This window comes from Carassius gibelio, chromosome A12, assembly GCF_023724105.1.
Source record: "Carassius gibelio isolate Cgi1373 ecotype wild population from Czech Republic chromosome A12, carGib1.2-hapl.c, whole genome shotgun sequence".
NCBI classification, from domain to species: domain Eukaryota; kingdom Metazoa; phylum Chordata; class Actinopteri; order Cypriniformes; family Cyprinidae; genus Carassius; species Carassius gibelio.
The window spans coordinates 18,813,776-18,836,054 of record NC_068382.1 but is presented as its reverse complement, the minus strand read 5'-3'; the positions used below and the strand labels follow the sequence as shown (position 1 = coordinate 18,836,054).

The 22,279-nt window shown below is 36.5% G+C and overlaps 1 protein-coding gene across 1 annotated transcript in view; it reads left to right on the top strand.

Moving 5' to 3' along the window:
- Positions 1–1,904: 1,904 nt before the first annotated feature.
- LOC128025389 (glutamate receptor ionotropic, NMDA 2C-like) overlaps positions 1,905–22,279 on the top strand; it is a 41,090-nt gene continuing 20,715 nt past the window's right edge. Inside the window, exons 1-4 of the mRNA XM_052611718.1 lie at positions 1,905–2,328; positions 7,965–8,403; positions 13,432–14,027; positions 18,665–18,779. Of these exons, the coding sequence (XP_052467678.1) occupies positions 7,981–8,403; positions 13,432–14,027; positions 18,665–18,779 (1,134 nt within the window). The 5' untranslated portion in view covers positions 1,905–2,328; positions 7,965–7,980. The remainder of the gene's footprint in view (positions 2,329–7,964; positions 8,404–13,431; positions 14,028–18,664; positions 18,780–22,279) is intronic.

The window sequence follows — 22,279 nt, the reverse complement described above, 5'->3', positions numbered from 1 at the left end:
CATTGATTTAACACGCATATCATTATTAGTCTACTTCAGCTGAAACACCAGGGTTCTGCTATTTAATTCTCTCATGAATGGGAAATCCAGTATGTTTTTAGCCTGGATTATGGGTTACAGTAGGGGTAAGACATGTGGAATTGTCTCCTTACAAGTGGAAAGTATAATTTGCACTGTCAGGTGAACAAAACTCAACTAGATTCTTTTTTTACTAATTAAATTCAAATCAAATCTTAAAATGAACTTTCCACTTTCATCTTTTAACTGATTTAAAGTGTCAAATGAAACATTTTCTGTTCTTTGCTACTCAAGGTATATCCTCTGTGACCACTTGATTGAATCTTTTTAATATATTAAGAAAATATATTAAATATTATTTGACTCTCACTTTCATCTCTGTTCTAGTCTTTTCTCTTCAGGGTGTATCGCTTATGCTTTATTTTTAATCTTTAAAGCTTTTGTAAATCACTTTGGATAACAGCGTATAATAGAAGGAAATAAACGTAAATATGCACATACTTACATTTTCAACAGCCATCAGTTTAATGCATCTTTGCTGAAGAAAAGTATTAACATAACAACAACAACAACAAATGTTCTGACTCCAACCTTGAAATACAGTGTGTGTTCATATATGAATATACAAAATTATTATAAAACCTGCATTGTCCCCAATGAGAAAAAAAAAAGCTTGTAAACAAATAAATAATCTAGAAAGGTCTGTGTAAAGGTAGGTTTAGGATTAGGGGATAGAAAATGTCATTTGCTTTGTATTAAATCAAATGAAATGAAAAACAAACATCGTATAGAGGACGTGGATGGATTTGGTAATAGACGGCTGACAAAAAAGGACAAATCTGTATTCGTAATAACATCATACCTGAAGGACAAGCAAGGCTGAAGTGTCTAGAAGGACAAGTAAACTTGTCTGTCGGACCTACTCATCTCAGAATGACTGGAATGCAGGAAGGCTTGTAAAGAAAGAGCATTTAAATCGCAGCAGGACAATAATGACAAAGACGGTGGGAAAGACAGACAGAAGCAGGAGTAATAGAAGTAGAGAGAACAAACAGGACAGGACAGGACAGTGAAGTGAAAATCCGACATGGTGAGAAAGGACTCTGGATGGAGAGAGAGAGGGAGAATAAAAACATGAGAGAATGAGGAGGGGGAGGCAGGGTAAATCTGTACAGCATTAGGTATCAGAAGCTTGTTCTGTGGTCTGGAGAGCAGAAGGCAGATGACATCAAACAGATGAGACGCTCAGCACATCTGCTCTACAAACTGGACAAACATCATTTGTGAATTTGCATTTATGTATGTACTTATTCAGGATTGCTTTCGTGCTCTTCTCAGCCAACACTACAATAAATACTCCAAACTTTCTGCAACCCGGATTAAATCCAAAAGCAACGCCTGTTGATATAAAAGATTCTGAAGATAAGCAACACATTTCGACTAACTGAGAAGCATCTTCATGGACTTCCTGCTCAAAATCAGCAGACTACATCTCCAGAGACGGAAAAGGTCAGATACTAAGCTCCAGTCATTTGAATCTATTTTAATCAGCAGTGCTCAGTTCCCAGCATCCGTCTCATTTCATCATGATTATTCCCCAAGGTTGGGGAACTAGGTTGGTCGTGATGGAGCGGGTGGACGCTATGGACGGATGGTTTGATTGAAGATGAAGGGTTAGTCAATTGCCAAAAACTCAATTTTTTTTGACTGATACACACTTTCAATACTTTATCAGCTTCTGTTTCACATGCTACAATTTTAGGCATAGGTAAACAAGACCCACTTGAGATTTATTCAAGATTTATAGCGTAAGACACCACCTCACACATTCGCACGCCAATCCATGAGCGCAGGGAGTCGCCACCACTCAGCTCCCCACCTGCTCTCGCACCTTTCCTCAGTCAAGAGATCACATTTGCAACTCTCCAGCTGTCTCTCGTCGGCGTCACAAGCCGACGAAGCTACTAACAGCTGTTTCTCCTCTTTTTTGGATACTTGTCTCTCTGTTTCTCTCTAATTCCTTCCATCTTTTTCCTCACCGTGTCACTGACACCGTATTCAGTTTGACCCTCTTTGCCAGGAAAAGTGAGAGAGAGCGAGAGGGAGAGAAATGCCATCACCACAGCAGGGTCTTCAGCTGCCACACAAGTAGACTCACACAAGTGTTGAGAGAATGAGAGAGAGAGCTAGAAAAGGCCAAAAGGAGGTGAGAGGAAGCAAATGCGAGAAGAGGAAACAAGAGGAGGCGGAGACGCACAGCTGAAGAATGTACAGCTTGGGGTCGGGCTCGGATGCATCTAGCCGGCACAGGTAAGGAAACTCTTTTTCATTCAATCTGCTGTTGACAGCAAACATACAGCTTCGCTCGACCTTTTTGCATGTGGCCATGGAGAGTGGCTTTCCATCTCTGGGTCTTGCATGTGTGATGGGGGAAAATGCCTGCGGGGCTAAAGCTGCTGTAGTTAACAGGTGGAGCGCCGGTTTCTCTCATGGCTGCTTGCTCACGGAGTGCATAAACAGTCCTCGAAAGCGTAACCGGCAGAGTGAATGGGATTCTGGAGACCTGGATGCTTTCTGATACACATATACCAGCACTGGGACTTTCTTGGCAATGGGAATGTCAGATGTACATATATCAGCTCACAGTCTGTGTGAGTGACGCTGGACTAATTGACACACATTTGCAACAGGAGAAAGACAAATTGGGTTAAAAAAACACTTGTTTTTAATCCTAACATCTTTTATTTTGTAGTAAAAAGCTAGCAAGGGTGGTTAGAAGGCTTTTTAAACTCAGTAATCAATCTTGAATATTACAGACATATATACAAATTGGAGACAGGAATTTGCCAAGGTCAAAGAAGGGAAATTGATTTTCTTATGCTCTTGATGTTTTCCTTATGATTTATTTCCCTCACAAATGGAATGTGACACATGTGAATGTGTCCTGTTTGAGTTTGACAGACAAAATTAGGTTTGCCTGTGACGTATGTGCAGTATGTGGATATTTATTTATTCATACATTTCAGTTTGTCATAAATAGATTAGAAGTGATAGAAAGTGAGAGATAGTGTCAAAGTACAGTATGTCCATTCATAAACATCCTGAGTCATGTATCACTCAAGTGTCATCTCCAATAATCCTGTTATAGGTATGCTGTTGTTGATGTGTGGTTTTGTCTAGAGAAAATGAGAGCCTACTTAAAGGGTCTAACATGTTATTTGGATTTATTTATTACAGACTCTCCAGCTCTTCTTAGCATTCATAAGACAGAGCCATTGATTGTTGCTGAAATGCTCATCTGTTAATGTCCAATCGCAACTGTTTGGAGTGTGACTAATACATCACTATTAACATCCGATTCTGTATGCGCCGCATCACAGGATACAAATGCTGGCAATGGTGAAACACCCATCTGTATTTCAACGTCATAATCTGTTCTTGTTTTATAGCAGACTCACTGAAACCTGTATGATTATGGCTGAACTGGCGAGATCACAGAGGGTTTTGAAAAGCCAGCTGATATGCAGTACATGCAGATTTGGGGAACACTAATGTGTGCTTTGACCATGACATGCTGAGCTCTTTCACCTTGGAGCACTATTAAAAAAAGTATACAGCACGCTGTGGGTTTGTGTGGAATACTAGATAAGGATGTGATCTGTTTTTAAAAGAGTTGCTCTATGGCCACACTGACCATGAGTCATCACTGTAAACGAGTAATACATGGAGTTTCAGTATACCTGTGTAGTTTAGAATTAGCTTTGTGTGTGACAACTGCTTCTTAAATACTTTCAAAATACAAAATACTTTGAAAGTAATGTCAAGAGTGCTTTGTGTGTGTGTGTCTAGGGTCCATTGAGTTTTTTTGATTAGCCATTGCTCAGTGGTTAAAGCAGCTGGTAACATCTGGACGTTTGGGATTCTGTCGTAATCTTTGCGGCCAGATCTTAAAAGGGAAACTTACCATGGTCCTGCTCTTCTCCTGTATGATTGATGGCTCGTGTCCCATATTACAGAAAGCAGACAGATCGCTCATCGAAAGCCACTAGGAATTAGCTTTGTTAACATCATTCATGTGAGAATGTGTTTGCGATTGTTGCTATAAATAACAGCGAAAGTGTAACTCCAAATGTAATTCAGCTTTAAACTTGGTAACACTCTCGCTTGTGGTGGGATTTCAACTCAGAGACACATACGTCGACGGAGCGTGCAAGATGTTAATTCAGTGCTAATATAACACACCATCTGGATGCTGTGTATGACAATCTGTGTATGTTTTACAGCTCTTTGTTTGTCATTTTTGATGGTCGCAGATGTCAGTCTAACCACAAATGCAACCAATTCAGCAAATGTCTAGTTTGTTGGAGCGAAGCCCAATCTACAAGCATTTCAAGCTGTGCAGAACGGGACGTAACCCTATATACACTGCTTTACCAGATGAGACCAGTTTTTTTTTTCTTTCAGTTATTTTAATAATTTCAGATGATTATTTTGTGGTGAGAAAAAGTTACAGTTACTATTATTATTTCTGTCCAACCAAAAAAGTTTTGATGCATTAGAAATGGTTTTCTCTTTCAAATATACCCATTCTTCTTATGGATGTCTGTTTATTTGACTGCTAGTTAAATTACAGTTTATTTTATGATCTAAACTCAATTGCGGATGTGAAGGTTGTAGTTGGATATGTAAAATGTATTAAAAGCCATTGTGCTTAAATCAGCTTCACCTATCAGATGCCGTGTGGACAGCTGGCACCCACAGCTGGTGTTTTAGTTTGAAAATATTTCTATCTGCGATTATCTACATGGAAGGTGCAGATTAAAGTCGTTTTTATGTGTAATGCTGTGAATCCAGGCAAGTGCCTGTTTTTCCCTGATATTGATAAACTCTTTTATTTACATTCTTTTGTTTGGTTTGAAATAAGAACCCATGCTCTAGGTGTGTGATGTGATTGTCCATAGGATCTATGGTCAAACACATATCAAAGTGTCCATTTTTAAAGAGATCTGAGGACTTGAAAAGGACATGAGAAGAACACATCTACAGCAGATCTAACAGCCTGAAAGCTGGAGTGTGAATATATTATCGTGCAGCAACCTGACTGTGTGTGTGTGTGTGTGTGTGTAAATGGAGAGTTCCATTTGCTGACATCAAAGCAAGGCTGCAGGTGTCTCACTGCTGTTCACAGCATCACGTGCAGTACACCAATGAACACACACTCTGTAGACATCAAATATAGGGGTGTTTCTTCATCTATCGGCACTTGTGTCCCAGGGGCACATTGCTATTAAAAGTAATATTTGTATTTATAATTTTGTAATTTATAATCTATAATTTATAATGTATTTATTTATTTATATATTGTTGTCCCAATATTTCTCTATGTTTACACCACAGAATGATAACTAATGAAAGTATGCAAAGTCTGTCTTAAGACACTCCACAAGACCAGAAGTACCTACTTGAAGAAACACCCCTATATATATATATATATATATATATATATATATATATATATATATTATTAAAGGTGCTCTTTTTTCACTCCTCTGTGTCATATTCCCTAGAAACTGGCACAGCTGTTGCTATGTTAACTCCACTGCTTGGCTAGGTGTGAGGATTGTGTTGAGTTACAAGCATACAAATATGCTCATTGATGCTTTACCAGTATTGAGTGGAGTTTGAACAGTCTCTTTTTAATGAGGATTTAAAAAAAAAATACAGACAGAGAGAGAGAGAGCGAGAGAGAGGGGAAAAAAGAGAAAGGACCGAGACCATGACAGCTTTAACTCTCTCTGAGCGTCTGGGTTCCTCATTGCAAGTCTTTTGTTTGGTTTTGTTGTTTTACCAACTGTAATGCATATCTCATGTCTTACTTTACCATCTGTCTTCCACTTGTGCAGAAAGTACTTCCACATTGGGTAATGAGTGTTACTTATAAAGTCTATAGGAAAACAATTCAGTACAAACCATCAGACTGAACAAACAAATTCACATGCATTCTTACAGTATTATATCCTTAATGTAGTAATTAGGTTTATTAGAAGCCAGGTGTATTTTAAGGAACATGATAGCCATCACAATGTGAGTGTTGTATTTATCATGCACAGTAATTACAGTTCATGGCCCAACAGCTAGCTCTGATAGTTTAATAGGCTGCGGTAGTCGTAAGATGCAGGCATGGATGGATGAGCCTAACCTTTAAGATTCCAATTCAAGTGCATCTCATCAGATTCTGATTTAGTCTGCTGTTGAAAAGAAAGTCCTCTCTCTGTTCTACGAGCCAGTTTTATATGTCTCTACTGTTATACACTTGGTAGCCTTATGGTTAAAGTTTAGCTCTGGCAGTAGCTGGGACCCAGAAACCAGAGAGTTATTGAGATCTCCATCATGCTCTATTACTATTGATACCAGTAATGCACTTGACCTAAGGTGCTCCAAGGGGCCTGTGTTTGAAATGACTAGACTTTAAGGTCTATATGGACACTTGTAAGATCTAGACAAGCAACATATGCAGTAGACTTGTGCACTATGTGGTTCACAAAATGTCAGTGGTGTGAATTGGAATTATTAAACAAGCATACATCAGTTGTTGTTTTTTCTCACTAAAGGTGAGCTTTCGATGACCCACACCATCTGCAAGTTGAGAGATCAGGGACCAGCCCATGTGAAGTGTTTAGAGCTGAGTTTAGACATGGTTTCCTGCTGGATTCATTGTAAACCTCCCACTCAGCCTGCTAATGGCCTGTTGTGTCACAAAGGCACATGCATACTGTGACCAGAACACACGCAATCTGAGATTATGAGTGACAGAAATAGACATTTAGAGCACGTGTATGGTTTTTAAACACAGGATTACTATGCATTAAACACATTTGTACATCTGATTATGTACAATTTCATATTTACATTGTGTATACATGAATTTTCTTCAGTAAGATAAATTAAAAAATTTTATTTTTAAAATCAGGGCTGAAAATCCTCAAAAATCTCAGTTTATTTGTAATTAATGTGTTTATTTATTTATTTTTTTTACCAACTAAAATATAGTTTTATTTGTGTAACTTTTGTGTTTGGAATTTTTGTGTGGATGAGACTTGAGGCATATTAAATATGTATATGAATAACACTAGACTGAGGTAGATTTCTGAAGCAGATCTTTTTATTTGTCACTCAGGCTTCTCTCTTGCTCACAGCAATGCAATACTGTGTCCTATTTTCATCTCCTCACATCTGAACACACAGAATCAATATTGCTAAATAATCACTGCTGCTTGACACTCATTTGCAAGTCTCCCCTGATAAAAAAAAAAATGTAATAAACAATGTAAATGTACACTACGGTTTAAAAGTTTGGGCCTGGTGAGTTTATTTAATGTTTTTGGAAGCAGTCTCTAAACTCAAGGCGGCATTTATTTGATCAAAAATAAATTAAAAACAGTAATATTGTGAAATATTTTTACAGTTTTCCGCTTTAATATATTTTAACATATAATTTATAGCTATCTGTGATGGCAAAGTAATTACAAGATTTTCAGCAGCCATTACTCAATTCTGCTTTCACTCACTGAACACCTCTCTTATTGTCATCAATTTCAAAAACAATTGTGCTGTTTTATAGTTTTTGATGAAACAGTGACATTTTTTCAGGATTCTTTTAATTGTTGAAAGCTATGAAAATTCTGTATATACTAAACTGTATAAAATGTATTGAATCTCAATCACATATCAACGTTTATCTGACTTTAATTAAAAAAATAGAAAATAAATCGAAATAACTTTCCCAACACTTTATCGACTTGTTTGTAAGCTACTTTATGGTTTTTACTGACCAGTGGCAGTGAAAATTTTTGGAAAACCTGTAAATGATACACAGAGAAGACAAATCTGACATTCTCCAAACTGACAAACAATTCTGAAATGTTCTTTCTCTCTCTCTCTCTCAGGCTCTAGGAGGCTGAAATGGCCACTCCTCGAGGGTTTTGTGGTCCCTCTCTTCAGCCCATACTCTTCTTTCATCTATTACTCAATGTAGTGCCTCCCTGCCAGGGACGTCCATTCTTCGGCCCTCCTTCAGTCAACGTGGCTGTGGTTTTCAGTGGTTTGGCCCACCACAGTGAGATCAAGGGCCGTCTGAGTCCAGAAAACTTCCTAGACATGCCCCTGGAAGTGAACCCCATCACGGTGCTGGTGAATGACACTAACCCCAGGGCTTTACTCACACGTCTCTGTCAGACTATGGCAGCAGAGAACCTCCACGGAGTGGTGTTCGAAGATGATGTGGACTCAGAAGCTGTGGCACAAATCCTAGACTTTATCTCTTCTCAGACGTCCATCCCCATCATAGGCATCAGTGGAGGTTCTGCAGTAGTCATCACACATAAAGTAAGTGTTTGAAAGGAGGTAGTGGTAGATCTTGGGGATCTATCAGCTGAAAGGAAGCTGGTTTAACAAGCAGTGGGAATTTTCTGAGATCACAATTCACTGCACACTTATGTTTCTACAAAATAATTTTCCTTGCATCTAGGTAGAACCTTTGGATCAATTAAAAACATATTTTAATTACATTTATTCAATATTTTTATATTTAACTATTTTCAGAAAATATTATTTACTGGGTCACATTCATGAAACACAAACAGATCAAATGATTCAAAAAGCTTTCATAAAGATGATGCATTTATAAAATGATCATTGATCATTAAATGCGACTGAAAATTATGTGATTGTGAATTGCAAAAAGTTATTCAAATGATTTTCTATGGAACAAACAATCTATGTAAATCATTCATAAAAGCTTTTGTTTATAAGTTTTGGCAATTTTGTGCAGAAACAAAATTGATGATATACCCCGAAATGTGCAGAAAAAATATATTTGAAATAATTTATATTCACACAATCCACACTCCAAAATCGAAGGATTTACAAAATGTTTTTGTAACACAGAAAATAATTTGTCAAAACCTTTTGTCCATAAATGTCACATATAGTCAAATGCAGTAATTGTGCATACAAAACATTTTACAAATGATTTAAAGAGAAATTTGCTTGTTTCATGCATGAGGTTTAATGTGTGTGCCAGAATAACAATTAAGGTTCACATATACAACAAATATTTTAGAGTTATTATAATACAACATCAAAATCCCCTGAGCTTTACTCAGATATACAATTAAAAAGACAAACCATATATACATCAAAGCATGAAAGAAAAATATTATATGTATTTCAGATATCAAATCGAGATTTATTCTTGGAGAACGCTGTTGTCACAGCTCTTATTAGACACAGCAAGTCAAAAATAACTGCTGTGAGGACAAGAACCAAAGCATGTTCATGTGGTTTGTGTGTGTATTTTGCAGCCAGCCCCCTGCAATGATTTACTATTGAAGAGCTGCATGGAAAAGCATTTTGTAGGGTGTGAAAATCAATAGTTGTTATGATGTGTATAACCAGAAACCAAATGTTGTGTCCGATTTTCCTCTGATTACTGAGGTGTGGAAACTTCTGAATAACATCAAGAAATAATATAAAATTACAGCTGATAAATACCCATTTTTAAGTTAACCGCGTATAAGAAATTTTCCATGACAGTAATTTTACATTTAGGGTGTAGTGAAGGCATTTTGTGTACTTTTATGTCTGGTGGCAGCTTAAACTGTGAATGAAATAAAAACAGTCTTATCTGTTATTGGGAAGGAACAAACACAAAGCAGTCTGAACCATCAAACAAATGTCATGGTTTTCACTTTTGAGAAACTTTCATTATTCCATCTCTAGTAGAAAATAGTCATAAAAGTTTGCAACAGCATGAGGTTGAGATAATGATGACAGAATGTTCATTTGTTGGCTTAATTTATCCTTTAATTTGAACAATTATTACTAAAGTCATGTGCAGTTGTGTTGAGTTTTTACTATTAGTGCTCGCTGTGTCGATTTTGCAGCATCTGATATGGGAAATCTACAATGTTCAAAATATACGCTTTTTAGACAGTAAAACAATGATTACACATGCAGACTGGCTAAAGATGGATATCTTTAAATGAGAAACACAAGAGCCCTTGTTTTAATGGGACAGATGAGTATCTTCAATACCAGCTGTAGAGTGGAGGACTCCTTCCTGCCCAGCTGTCATTTTTCGAATGCCTTTCAGACTTGCACGACGTGCAGAAAAATGTTGATAAGGTGGTGGTGGTGGGGGGGGGGGTGGAACAGAAAGCCAAAAATATGCATTTGTCTCCAATGCCGGATCATTGTTTAAGAACTGGATTAAAATGAAGCATTCTGGCAGGGATTAATTTTTTGAGACTTTAACCATAGAGCGTGAAATATAAAGATCCTGAATAATTTGCCAAATCTTTTGAACAGCCCAGTGACCGTGTTCTTATATTTAATAGATCTCTTGCTTCATTCATATTTATTGTTTCAAATTCTCATTTATCTAATAGAGTTATAATATTTTCGACAAAAAAAAAAAAGAATAGAAAATGTATCAATACTGACTTTAATGTCAGTTATATCAAATCAATTAAGCTGCCACAAGCTAGCTGTGAACCATATTTCATGGCTCTCTGAACAACCACACTTTCAGATTATAAAACAGGCATTTAATCTCCTTTGAGAGATGCATGCATATCATATCATATCATATCATATAAATTTGATGCTATTATACAATTCCTTTGTATAGGCATGTGGTGGGTGGAGTCAGAGACATGTGACAGCCTGTTCTACTTTATTCGAATCTGGACATTTTACAGCAAGATAAACCAATGTATAATGCACATGTAAATCCCATGCAATTGAATAAGCCGTTCCTGATTATTTTTTCTAGCATGAGGAATTGGACTGGAGGTCACAAACATCTGGTATGGGATTTCTCATGAAATCCCAGTAGCATGAAAGACATGTCAATGGCCAAATGCCTTGCAAATAAATAAAGTCCTTTCAGGACAGAGCTTCCCTTTTTGATGAGTGCTCAGCTTCAGACATTAGCCTGAACATAGCCTGGAATTTAATTTAATAGCATTAAATATTATTTTTATTTATTTTAATATTATTGAATGATATCTCTCTCAGGATTTCACCGAAAAATGAACACAAGAGTAGATATTCTGAAGTAAATTTTGAAGAATGTTGCTAGCCAAAAGGTTTTAGTTTGGTTTGGTTGGACTTTCGTTGTATGGATAAAAAATACCGTCACCCTGTATGTGACAGTAAGTGTACAAAAAAGTGTATATGTAAAACCTATTACCAAAATCCTGAAGGTAATGGTCTTGTCAATTGGTTTGTGAGTCCTAATCACAAGAGACCTTGTTCTGGGTTAAAGAAAGAAATCTGTCGGAAAAGGAGGACCCGGTGAGTCCCAGAGCACCTGACTTTCACAAGCCCTCTCTCTCTCCAAGAGGTAGCCTACTTCAACCACAGAAGTTATTTAAAGGACACCGGATCAGTCTGTCAGGAAAGAGGAAAGCTCTAGTCAGAGAGGAGTCTTGGGAGAATGTCTCTTGGCTCCTGACACCCCCAAGCCTCCACACCTATTTTTCTCTATTTGAACTTAATTGGATACCTCCTCCTCCGGTACCTTTGAGTCGTCTCATGCTGTGCGGTGGAAGTAAATGCGGTTGGCAGTGTAGGGCATTAGGACACTTGCTCATTTAAAGTTAAATAAGTGCAAGTGAAATTACAAGAGCACTTAATAGTACTCACTGTTTTTTTTTTCATGCACAATTGTGACTTGATATTGACACTAAGTTTAATGATTCACACATTTTATATATAAATATATATAGAGAGAGAGCTTTTTTTTCAAAGAGTGCATCATACCTGCATGGATAAACTAGTATTTGGTGTCAAGTGTAAAGTGGGATTACAGAAAGAGGAATAATGGTTGAAAGTCAGGCAATAAATCAAGTCTACTCCGCGTGGCTGTGGTACAGATAAGATCAATAATCTAGTGAATTGTCTTTGTGTTGTAAATCCAATTCTCGTATCTCATACTTTGGAACACATTCAAGGTTAATGTTGCTCAGTAATGCATGTTATTTCAATGGTATGAGAAAGTCATGTACCATGATTAAGTTACTATGGATCTCCTGTATATGTTCAGCAACCTGAAAAACTGAAATGCTGAAAATTGTAAGGCTGTGTGAGATATGGTTGATATTAAAACATACATAGACTACCTTTAAATATTTTGGGGTCGGTAGGATTTTTTAAAAATGGTTTTGAAAGAAGATTTATGGTCACCAAGGCTGTATTTATTCAAAAACAACAAAAACAGTAAAATATGATAAATATTATTACAATAATAAAATAAATACTTTGATCAATGGAAAGTTTAAAATAAACACATCATTTTTTTTTATGGAAATCTTTTGTAACATTAATTGTCTTTACTGTCACTTTTGATTATTTCAATTTTTTTTTTATTAATTTCTATGGAAATAAAAAAATTACTGACCCCAAACTTTTCACCAGTGGAGTACATAAATAAGTATGTATTTAAATTTGTCCAACTCTATAATATACACACTGTAATTTCCTACATTTCAAGGTCACTGCTTAGTCCTATTTAACGTTTTCCTAACAGGAGTAGAAGGGCAGTTTTTTTAAGCATATTTCAGAATTTAATTGTATTCTGAAGCACAGTATAACTTAAATGAGATATTTGGGGGGAAAAAAAAGAGAACACTTAGAGATACCTCCAAATTACTGGTGTTAATCTGGCACCTGGTGCTAATTTCACCAATTATATGATGAACCCTGTTTAACTAAAAACTTTCCTCTAATTCTCACTGAGATTGCAAGATGATGAGACGATCTAGTGTGGCTGAAACTCTGTGACAGGAGGTTGTCCAGATGAAGACCAAAAGGATGACTCTCTCGGAAATTGCAAGAGAAGCTGGTTATTCCACATCTATGATTTCTAGAATATTGTGGCTTTATAATGACACTAGTTCATTCAAGTCCTCCACAAGGACTGGTCGAATGGATCTCTCTCGGCACGTTCAAGAAAGTCAGACTGAAAGTGCACCAAACATTGAAATGAAATAATGACATGGCCGGCTCTGATTTAAACCCAACTGAAAATCTCTGGAAAATCCTTTGCAACAATGTAATGGCTAAAAACCCCACTACAGTTACCGTACTATGGTAGCGATTGGAAGAAGAGTGGGCCCAGATCACACCAGCGTAGTCTGGGAAACTAGCAGTGTCCTGCGGCTGCAGATGTGCTGAAGTCATTCAAAGCAAAGGGGCTCTACAATTTCGAATAATTTCTGACTGCTGTAACCCTCGAAATGTTTAGTTGCAATCTTCTATCATGCTACAGTGGTTACTGTACTTTTATTTTAATTTCTAATTAAACCAGAGTAGATGAAATCTACTGTATCTTCTCTCTTGATTCTACAGGCTGAAGGCTCTACCTTTCTCCAGATGGGAGCTTCTATAGAGCAGCAGATAAATGCAATGTTCAAAGTGATGGAGGAGTACAACTGGGGTAGTTTTGTAGTGATCACCAGCTTGTATCCTGGCTACGAGAACTTTGTGGACTACATCCGCTCCTTCACGGACACCAGTTACTTCCTGTGGGAGCTTCAGGACGTGCTGAGCTTCGAGATGTCCGTGGGGGCCAATGACATCCGCACACGTAGACTACTACAGCAGGTGAACTCGCAAGTGTATCTAGTGTACTCTTCCCATGAGGAGGCACAGTACTTGTTCAGAATGGCCTCTGATGTAGGGCTTCTAGGCCCCGGATACATCTGGATCATCCCCAGCCTGGCTGTGGGGAACCCTGAAGTGTCCCCTCCTGACAGTTTCCCAGTGGGCGTCATTAGTATTATCACAGACCGCTGGAGGAAAACACTACGCCAGAGGGTTCGAGAAGGAGTCTCAGTCATAGTAAAAGGGGTGCACAGTTTCCACAAGTACAGAGGATTCATTCCCGAGGGTCACAGTGACTGCAATAGTCCGGTCAAATCATACACCAACAATTCTCTCTTCAGGTAAGACTTTTACAGATTGCTAAGTAAAGGTACACTCCAAAAAATGCTGGGTTGTTTCAACCCAACTTTGGGTCAGATATGGACTATCCCAGCTGTTGGGTTACATTTTTTAATTATATATTTAACCCAAAAGTTATTTTAACCCATATTTTATTTCCAAGGTTGAGTTGAAACGTATTTTTGAAAAACATCTTTAGATTTGTCTTCCCTTGTGAAAGTACAGTACATTTTTTGTATACTTTTTAAAAACTTATTATGGAAAGAACATCTTTATAAATAATTTCAGAATTACTTTGAAATCGCCCATGGTTAAGTGTACTGCTGAGTAAAGGTATGGACAAGCATTTATGGTAAACGAAAATATACTTTAATGTCATTTTTTTTTCCTATTGAAAATGTATTCAATGTTGTTTTCTGGTCATTTTTACCCAGAATGGATAACCCCCCCCCCCCCAAAAAAGTTTATCTTTTTTATTTATTTCTGACATAATAAATGAATCAAAGATTTGGTGAAATGTGGCATAATGAGAGATAATTTTTGACAGGGAACACCAAATGAGGTAAAGGATAAGGTTTCAGAACCGCACAAGGGTTATAAATATATTTATAACAATCAAGTTGAAGTTTAGTCCACACGACTAAAGAAATGTACATCTTTAAAGCATTTCAAAAGATTATTATAACATAATGATATAAAATGTACTTTAAAGTTAAACTTTTAATTTGACATAACTACTGTTCAGTTAAAAAAAATGTTTTTTACTTAGATGCAGTGCTATAAGTGGGCCTGTACGCACCGGTACTCAGTACCGTCACTTCCAAATATAGCTCTTGAGCGTACGGCCACCTCTCCGTGTGCCCAGAACGTGCTTTTAGCGTACCGGTACGCTCATTTGGACATCTGTTTTAATAGAGGCTTTAATCCTTTGCCTGCGCTGCCGCTTTTCAGAGCGCCCTTCACAATGCACGCTTCCTAAATCGTCCCACTGAGAGCAGAGACTACATTACCCATATACCCTTGAGTTTTACAAGTGAAAAGCGTATGTGTAGCTTTTGCCGCTGTCAGTGTCAACAACTCAACGTGGCCGTGAAAGCACACACTCGGCTAGGTAAAAATACAAATACAGTGAACAACACTTATATGCTCTCCTGGCTTCAGACTCATGAACATGGCCGGAATCAGATGACTCGCTGGCTGACACCCCACCAAGCCTGAATGATATCGCTGCAGGTCAGACGCAAGCTAATGAAGTAATGAAATAGCTCTTTTTTCAAAATCCTTTTGCACATTTTATTTATGTTCAGTAGCTCTTTCTATCTCAAGCAAACCCACAAACTAATAAAAGGATTTATTATGTTTTATAAGTTTTATTTTTTTTGTCAAATGTGAACACATTTAATTCAACAGAAAAGTGGAACAAATCTTCAAAATCCTAAAAAATAATTATTCACGCAGCATACTGTAGTTTGCCTATAGAGATTCATAAACATCTTTCCAGACAAAACAATGCGTTCTTGCACTTTTTCTTGTGGTCTTCTTCTGTTGTAATGAGACTGGGAGATTCTCCAGATTTCCTTGTTAAATCTGCCGTTCACCCGGGAGTCACCGTTCTCATTAAATAGTGTTCCAATTGCCTCTCCAAGCTTTCTGTGATCAAGCGTATCAGAGACACATGAGTGACTGGGTCTTCCATCCAGAATGTTCCCAGGCTTCAGTGCTGTTCAGGTGTCTGCACATCTCTCTAGCATAAAAAGAAACGTCTGTCAGAAGACCGTTTAGAAATCTTTAAAGAACTGGCTTTGAGACAGGACACGGACCTTCTTTTCAAACATGGTGACTGGTTGGGCAGTATCAAAGGATTCATCAGTTGGCAAGAAAAAAATATTGTCTTAGAAAAGGGTTTTATCAGTAGAATGGTCAGAAGTGAAACGGTACAATGGGTAGAGGAATAAATTAAAATTACATCTACTCACCTTCATGTTATTTCATGTATCTTCACATGGTTCTTGTCAATAATGTGAAAACCAACAATGAAAAAAGGGACGTAAAAGTAAGATGTTAACTTAAGTCAGTGAGAACTAAATCATTGAATGAATCCTTTTCAATGAATTTTGTGTATAAATCGCACTGATTTGTTCTCAAATCAAAATTCAGCTAACTGACTTGATAAAATCTCATGTGTCAAATTAAAAGTTCAGAAGAAGGGCAGATTATCAGTAAATAATTTAAAATTTCTGTCTGTTTATCATGCTTTGTCAGATCATACGGCTTCAGAAATATTGGAATACTTAATACAAATAGTTGGACTACTTTTGTGTTTTTTTCATTTTTTATTATTATTTATCATTGTCATATTTTCAAACATAGTTTATACATTTTTATATTGCAAATTTTAATACAGCGGAGCGTTTACTAAAGTGCTGTACAAAATCAACACAGTTTAAAACACATCTACACCATAACAGACAAACACGAATAAAAAAACAATACTTCAACACTGCTGGGATGCTAAGGAAAGAAGATGAGATTTTAGGTGATTCTTAAAAACATTTAGGGTTGGAACATGTCTAATATGAGGCGGAAGCCTATTACAATGCTTTGGAGAAACAACTTCAAAGGCCTGATCGCCCCTTTTGCTTATACCTAGTCTTCTGTACAATTAACGTAGATTGATCAGAAGATCTTTAAAAAACTTAAACTTAAAATCAATCCTAAATTTGACTGGCAACCAGCCCATTGAAGACAGAATAGGAGATATATGCTCTCGCTTACGAGTCCCTGAAAAGAGCCTCACAGCCACATTCTGAACTAATTGCAATCTGTTTAAAGCAAATTAGCAGAAACCCACATACAAGAATTGCAATAATCAAGTCTCACCGTGATAAATGCATGAATTGCCTCATCAAGATGACTAAAAGAGAGAAACGACTTATCCTTTGACAACAGTTGTAAGTGAAAGAAACTTGATTTAACAACTTAGCTAATCTGTTTATCAAAATTCAGATCATTATCAAACAAAAGTTTTTGACAACAGGTATGACAGTGTCATACCTAAATTTAATAGATCGGGAAGTGCAGGGTCCCCAAAACAGACAAGCTCTGTTTTACTCTCATAAAAAAAAAAAAAAAAAAAAAATGGACACCAACCAGGTCTTAAACTCAATTAAACAATTCATAATAGAATTAAGGGCATTTCTGACATTTTTCTTATAGGGGATATACATTTGGGTGTCATCAGCATAAAAATGGAAAGCAATTCAATATTTATGAAACATTGACCCTAAAGGTAAAATATATAATGAAATTAAAATAGGGCAGAGAATAGACCTTTGAGGAACCCCACCTGTCAGTGGAACAGAGGATAAAAAAAGTCTGACCAATGTTGACAAAAAAAAAAAAAAAACAATCAGGGGCAGAACCCTGAATGCCAACCACCTCCTCAAGGTGAGAGATAAGAATCCCATGATTTATTGTGTTGAATGCTGCACTAAGGTCTGAAAGCATAAGAACCACAGACTGTCCTGAGTTCCTTGATAATAAAATATTGTTTAGTACGCTTAAAAGCACAGACTCGATACTATGGTAAGCCTTAAAACATGATTGAAAAAACCTCATAAACAGCATTCTGATCCAAAGAGCTCTGCAATTGAGTTAGAACAATCTTCCCTAAGATCTTAGACAAAAAAAGGAAGTTTTGAAATAAGTCTATAATTGGACAACACGGCTTTATCCAAATTTGGCTTTTTTTTTTAAAAAGAGGCTGCACAACAGCATGTTTTAACGGTGATGGCACCACACCAGAAACAAGGCTATCATTAATAATATACAAAATACTATGACCAATAATATCAAATACTGTCTTAAAGTGCCTCAATGGAAAAATATCCAACAGACAGTTAGTAGGTTTCATCTAAACTCTAAAATCTCATGGTGAACTTTGCACTGTCATTAAATGAAAATGATCTGTGTGAAGTGATTTTTTTTCTCCAGAGATTGTTACTCAAATTTTAAATTATATGAGGGTGAATAAACGGTAACAATGTTTTCATTATGGTAGGAATATTGCTGTTAAAGTAATTAACATTCATATTTAGAGCATATTTGTCCAGTATAAAACACTGAGATTGAATGTTTATGAGCTTTGTTGTTTACAAAGTAGCTAAATCTCATTGATGATGGATAATATGGATATAGAGCTGTCTATATGAACTTCTGTCAAGATTTATTTGTTGATAGTTGTTAGTCATGTCAGGATTTCTGTATAATGCTAGCTGCTGCTGCATTTGCATCAGTAAAATTGAATGACAATGTTAAATCCTGTTCTATTCCACCCGTAGTTAGTCCTATAAGTGAACAATTTGTTTAGGAAAAATGTTCAGGTCTATGAGACAAAGGGTATTAAAGGGATAGAATAAATACTGTAAATGTATTAGTATCTGTACACTCTGGTTTATTTTCATTTGACTTAGTGAAAGAAAAAAAATAGAGGATGTTTTTGGAATGTCCTCCTTGCTGTGCCTGATAGCCTTCTGTTTCATTTCGGAGATGGATAAAATCCAGGCAATTGTACAATCACTTATAATCAAATCTACTTTTTTTGGTCTACTAATTTAAAGCTGCTACATTTGTTCTACAGACATATGCTAAATGTGTCATGGGAGCATAAGGACCTCTCCTTCAATGCTGATGGCTATCTCACTAAACCTTCCATGGTGATCATTGCTTTGGATCGAGAGAGACATTGGGACAAGGTAAGTCTTGCAAGATAATAACGCTAAAAGTAGTAATGTTGAAACATTTCAGAGGTCACCACACAAAGCTAGAAGAGGGAACACAGCTGGAGATATAGTCTTTGTTATTGCAGCCCCTAAAGTGTTTTATCTTTTATCTTCCTTATGTGTTTGAAAGTCATATCTATCTATTTCTGGAACATCCATTAAAATAACACTACAATATAACGATTCTGTAATTACAATTCACTACATTTTACTGAGGTGGCACTTGGTGATAGAGCATAGCACTAATGATGCCAAGATTATGGATTTGTTTGCTAGGAAATACACAACTTTTTTGGGAATGCACAACTGTTTTCAACATTTTTAGTATGCTAGAAATATCAATGTTGAAAACATTTTTTTTTTTTTTTTTTTTGCTGCTTATGGTGTTTGTGAAATCGAAGATAATTTTTTTTTTTCAGGATTCTTGGATGAATAGACATTTCAAAAGCACAGCATTTATTTGAAATATAAATATTTTGGAACATTATACAGTAGATGACCTTACTGTCACTTTTGATAAATTTAATGAAAAAAAAAATATGAAAAAAAGATTCTTGTTGTATTAATGTGAAAATCTCTGATCAATAAAAGCTAAACGTTAATATATGTTGGACCTTTTCAATAACTTTTAGCTTTTATTGATCACAGATTTTCACATTAATACAACAAGAATCATAAAAGCCAACTTCACAGGCTCTTTCAATGCTAGAGATTTATTACCATACACACCAGGTCATGATGCAATTACACTTGGCTCTCTGAAATAGTCCTTTCTTACTCACATGGCCAGCACTCCAGCACTTTGGCCTCTGTGATAGGGACATGTGTAGGCCGTCTGGCAATGTGTGAACACCACCTGACTACAAAAAGAGATTAGGGGAATAAATAGAGATCAAACTGACATCCAAATTTACATCCGGTCATCACACCCTCCTCTAGGTGGATTAGAGGATATGGATATTAGAGGATGTGTGTTGTCGTCTAAAATGCGCACATATTCTCGCACATATGACTTGTTAATGACAAGAAGATGGAGACACATTTTAAGCAAAGAAAAATTGTAACCTCGTTTTGAAAATAGGTTTTAAAAAGTTATGAACCTGTTTCTGTAAATTTCTGTGGCTTTTCCTTTTGCACCAATATTATAAGTAACATTTCCACAATCCGGTAGTAATATTGTATTTAAATGAATTAATTAAAATAGATAAATGTCACTGTTTTCAGCACAAACAAACCCTTTTTTTCTATTTAAATTAGACTCATTGTGCCTTGTTCACAAAAAAATCATTGTTTTTTGCACAAGCTGAGTTAACATTGCACTATTAGCCGACATACTATATGTGGAAATTTAATTTAAAAGAGTACATTTTCTATTGAACATGACATGACTGTATGCAATTCATCAAATGACAAGCAAATGATGGAGAAAACTGTTATAACTGGGCAATATCCAGCCACGTTTTGTCGACAAGTGAATTTTGAATCAGTCTTCTGGATCGCAGTGGTGGAGCGATACTGTGCAGTTCCAGCATAGTGTGCCAGAGTCTGCTCTATTCAGTGTGAAATACAAATAGCATTCAGTATAGATTTTGCAGGTGTGTTTGCTAATTTGCATAATTAATTTAGTAAATTAAGCACTAAGACATCGCAGACAGCGTGTGCACATAAACTACGCAATTAGTGAGAGTAATTTGTTCTGCTGTTAAGAAGTGTGCAACAAGTATAGTTTCTTCTAAGATTTTTTACATTATTTATTTTATTTTAAAGTGTTTAGTTTTAACTCCCTCCTCTGGCCTTCACGGCTCACCTGACCCCCCTCTGTGTGACATAACAGTTTATCTATATCTGGTCACATTGCTCTGTGGCCCCTCTCACGCTCCCATTGACACTCTCTGCACCACCTCACTTTCTCATGCTGTGCACACTCTGTTCATGTTTTGTGCTGAAGTCATTAGTGAGATGAATCATTGCTTCCCTCTTTTAAAGTACTGGCATACTGACAGCACCGAGACTGTGTTTCTCTGCTGGTACCATGTTAGTATCTCCAAGAAAGACAAAGCCCAAATGACGCAGAAGGAAATGTGAGAACATTGGTATCACTTAACTATCACATGCTTTGCAGACGCAGTAATACGGTAATATGGTAATTTTGCTGTTTCATTTCACACAATTAAATGGGTAGTTGCACTTTATATTTGCACTAAATGATTTTTACTTCCTATTTTGCAAGTTACTGAGCAGTAAAAGCTAGTAGTCCATATATCTGAAAAGTAAAAGTAAATAAAGTTCTCCAACTTATATAAGACAAGTAAATAATCAGAACAAAGACACAAAGGACAAGGAATAGAACAAATAAATACAACTGAATACAACAAACCTAACAGTCTGTCTAACAGCATTCATGTAAGAAATATTACAGAAATTTAAGGAATCAAATTTAAAATACACTGCATGAATAAAATATACATTAATTTTTTTATTCAAGCTTAATGTACTTTGTGTGTTCGCGTTCCAGGATTCAATTCACTTTCCTGGTTTATTGGGCTTTTGATAACTCATTTTAATATCATCCACATCACACTCTTTGCTTTCTGATTCATCCATGTTTCTTTATTGCTGTGATGTGTTAAGAACTTTACAAAGTCCTGTCGGTTGAGTATATTTACATATGGTTATAAATAGCGCACATTTGGTCACAGTCTCTATGATTGGTTTATAGTGGATTTCTTGACGATTCAAAATCGCCCATCCCTACTCTCTATAACCCTTTCTGAAGAGACCTGAAATCTATTTTTGGTTGCAATTCACTAGTTAAGAATCACTGCAATAGACAAAATGCTGCTGTAGTTTAAATACATGATGACTTCGTTTAATATTTGGACAGACATTGGCTTTTGAAAAACTCTTCTGAAGCATCCCAGGTATGCTAGGCAGCTGTAAAATGCAATAGGCTATTCCAAATAACAGATATCTGACCAAAATCTGGTTTGCACTTCATAACAAGAATAGAAAACCCTGCTTTTACAGCCATTATATTCTGCTGCATCACTATACTTTTCACTTTCCCCACACAGCCTATTTCAGTCGCTGGTCTGAAATTTAGTGGTCGCTGCTCACTAAACAGCCAGAAATAACTGCTGGGCATTGTCTCGATTCAACAATTTCAGAACACCTTCATTTAATGTGCAAATCAGATGTTCTTTAGTGCTCTTGTCATCATTGCTAATGTTCAGATGTGATGTGCCACCAGGCTGTCACACCTGGAGTCCTGAGATTGAATCTATTTGTTCTGCTGAAGTTTATGAATGATTCTTCAATAAATCCCTGTTACCGAGGCTTATCACGCTCACTTCCCCTCACAGCTAATACCATAACCAAACATGGATTACAATTCCCAATCCGAAAAGCATCCACTGCATTTGGGAAAGGCTGTCAAACAGCTGCTGCACAATTATTGGCAACACTTTCCCGAG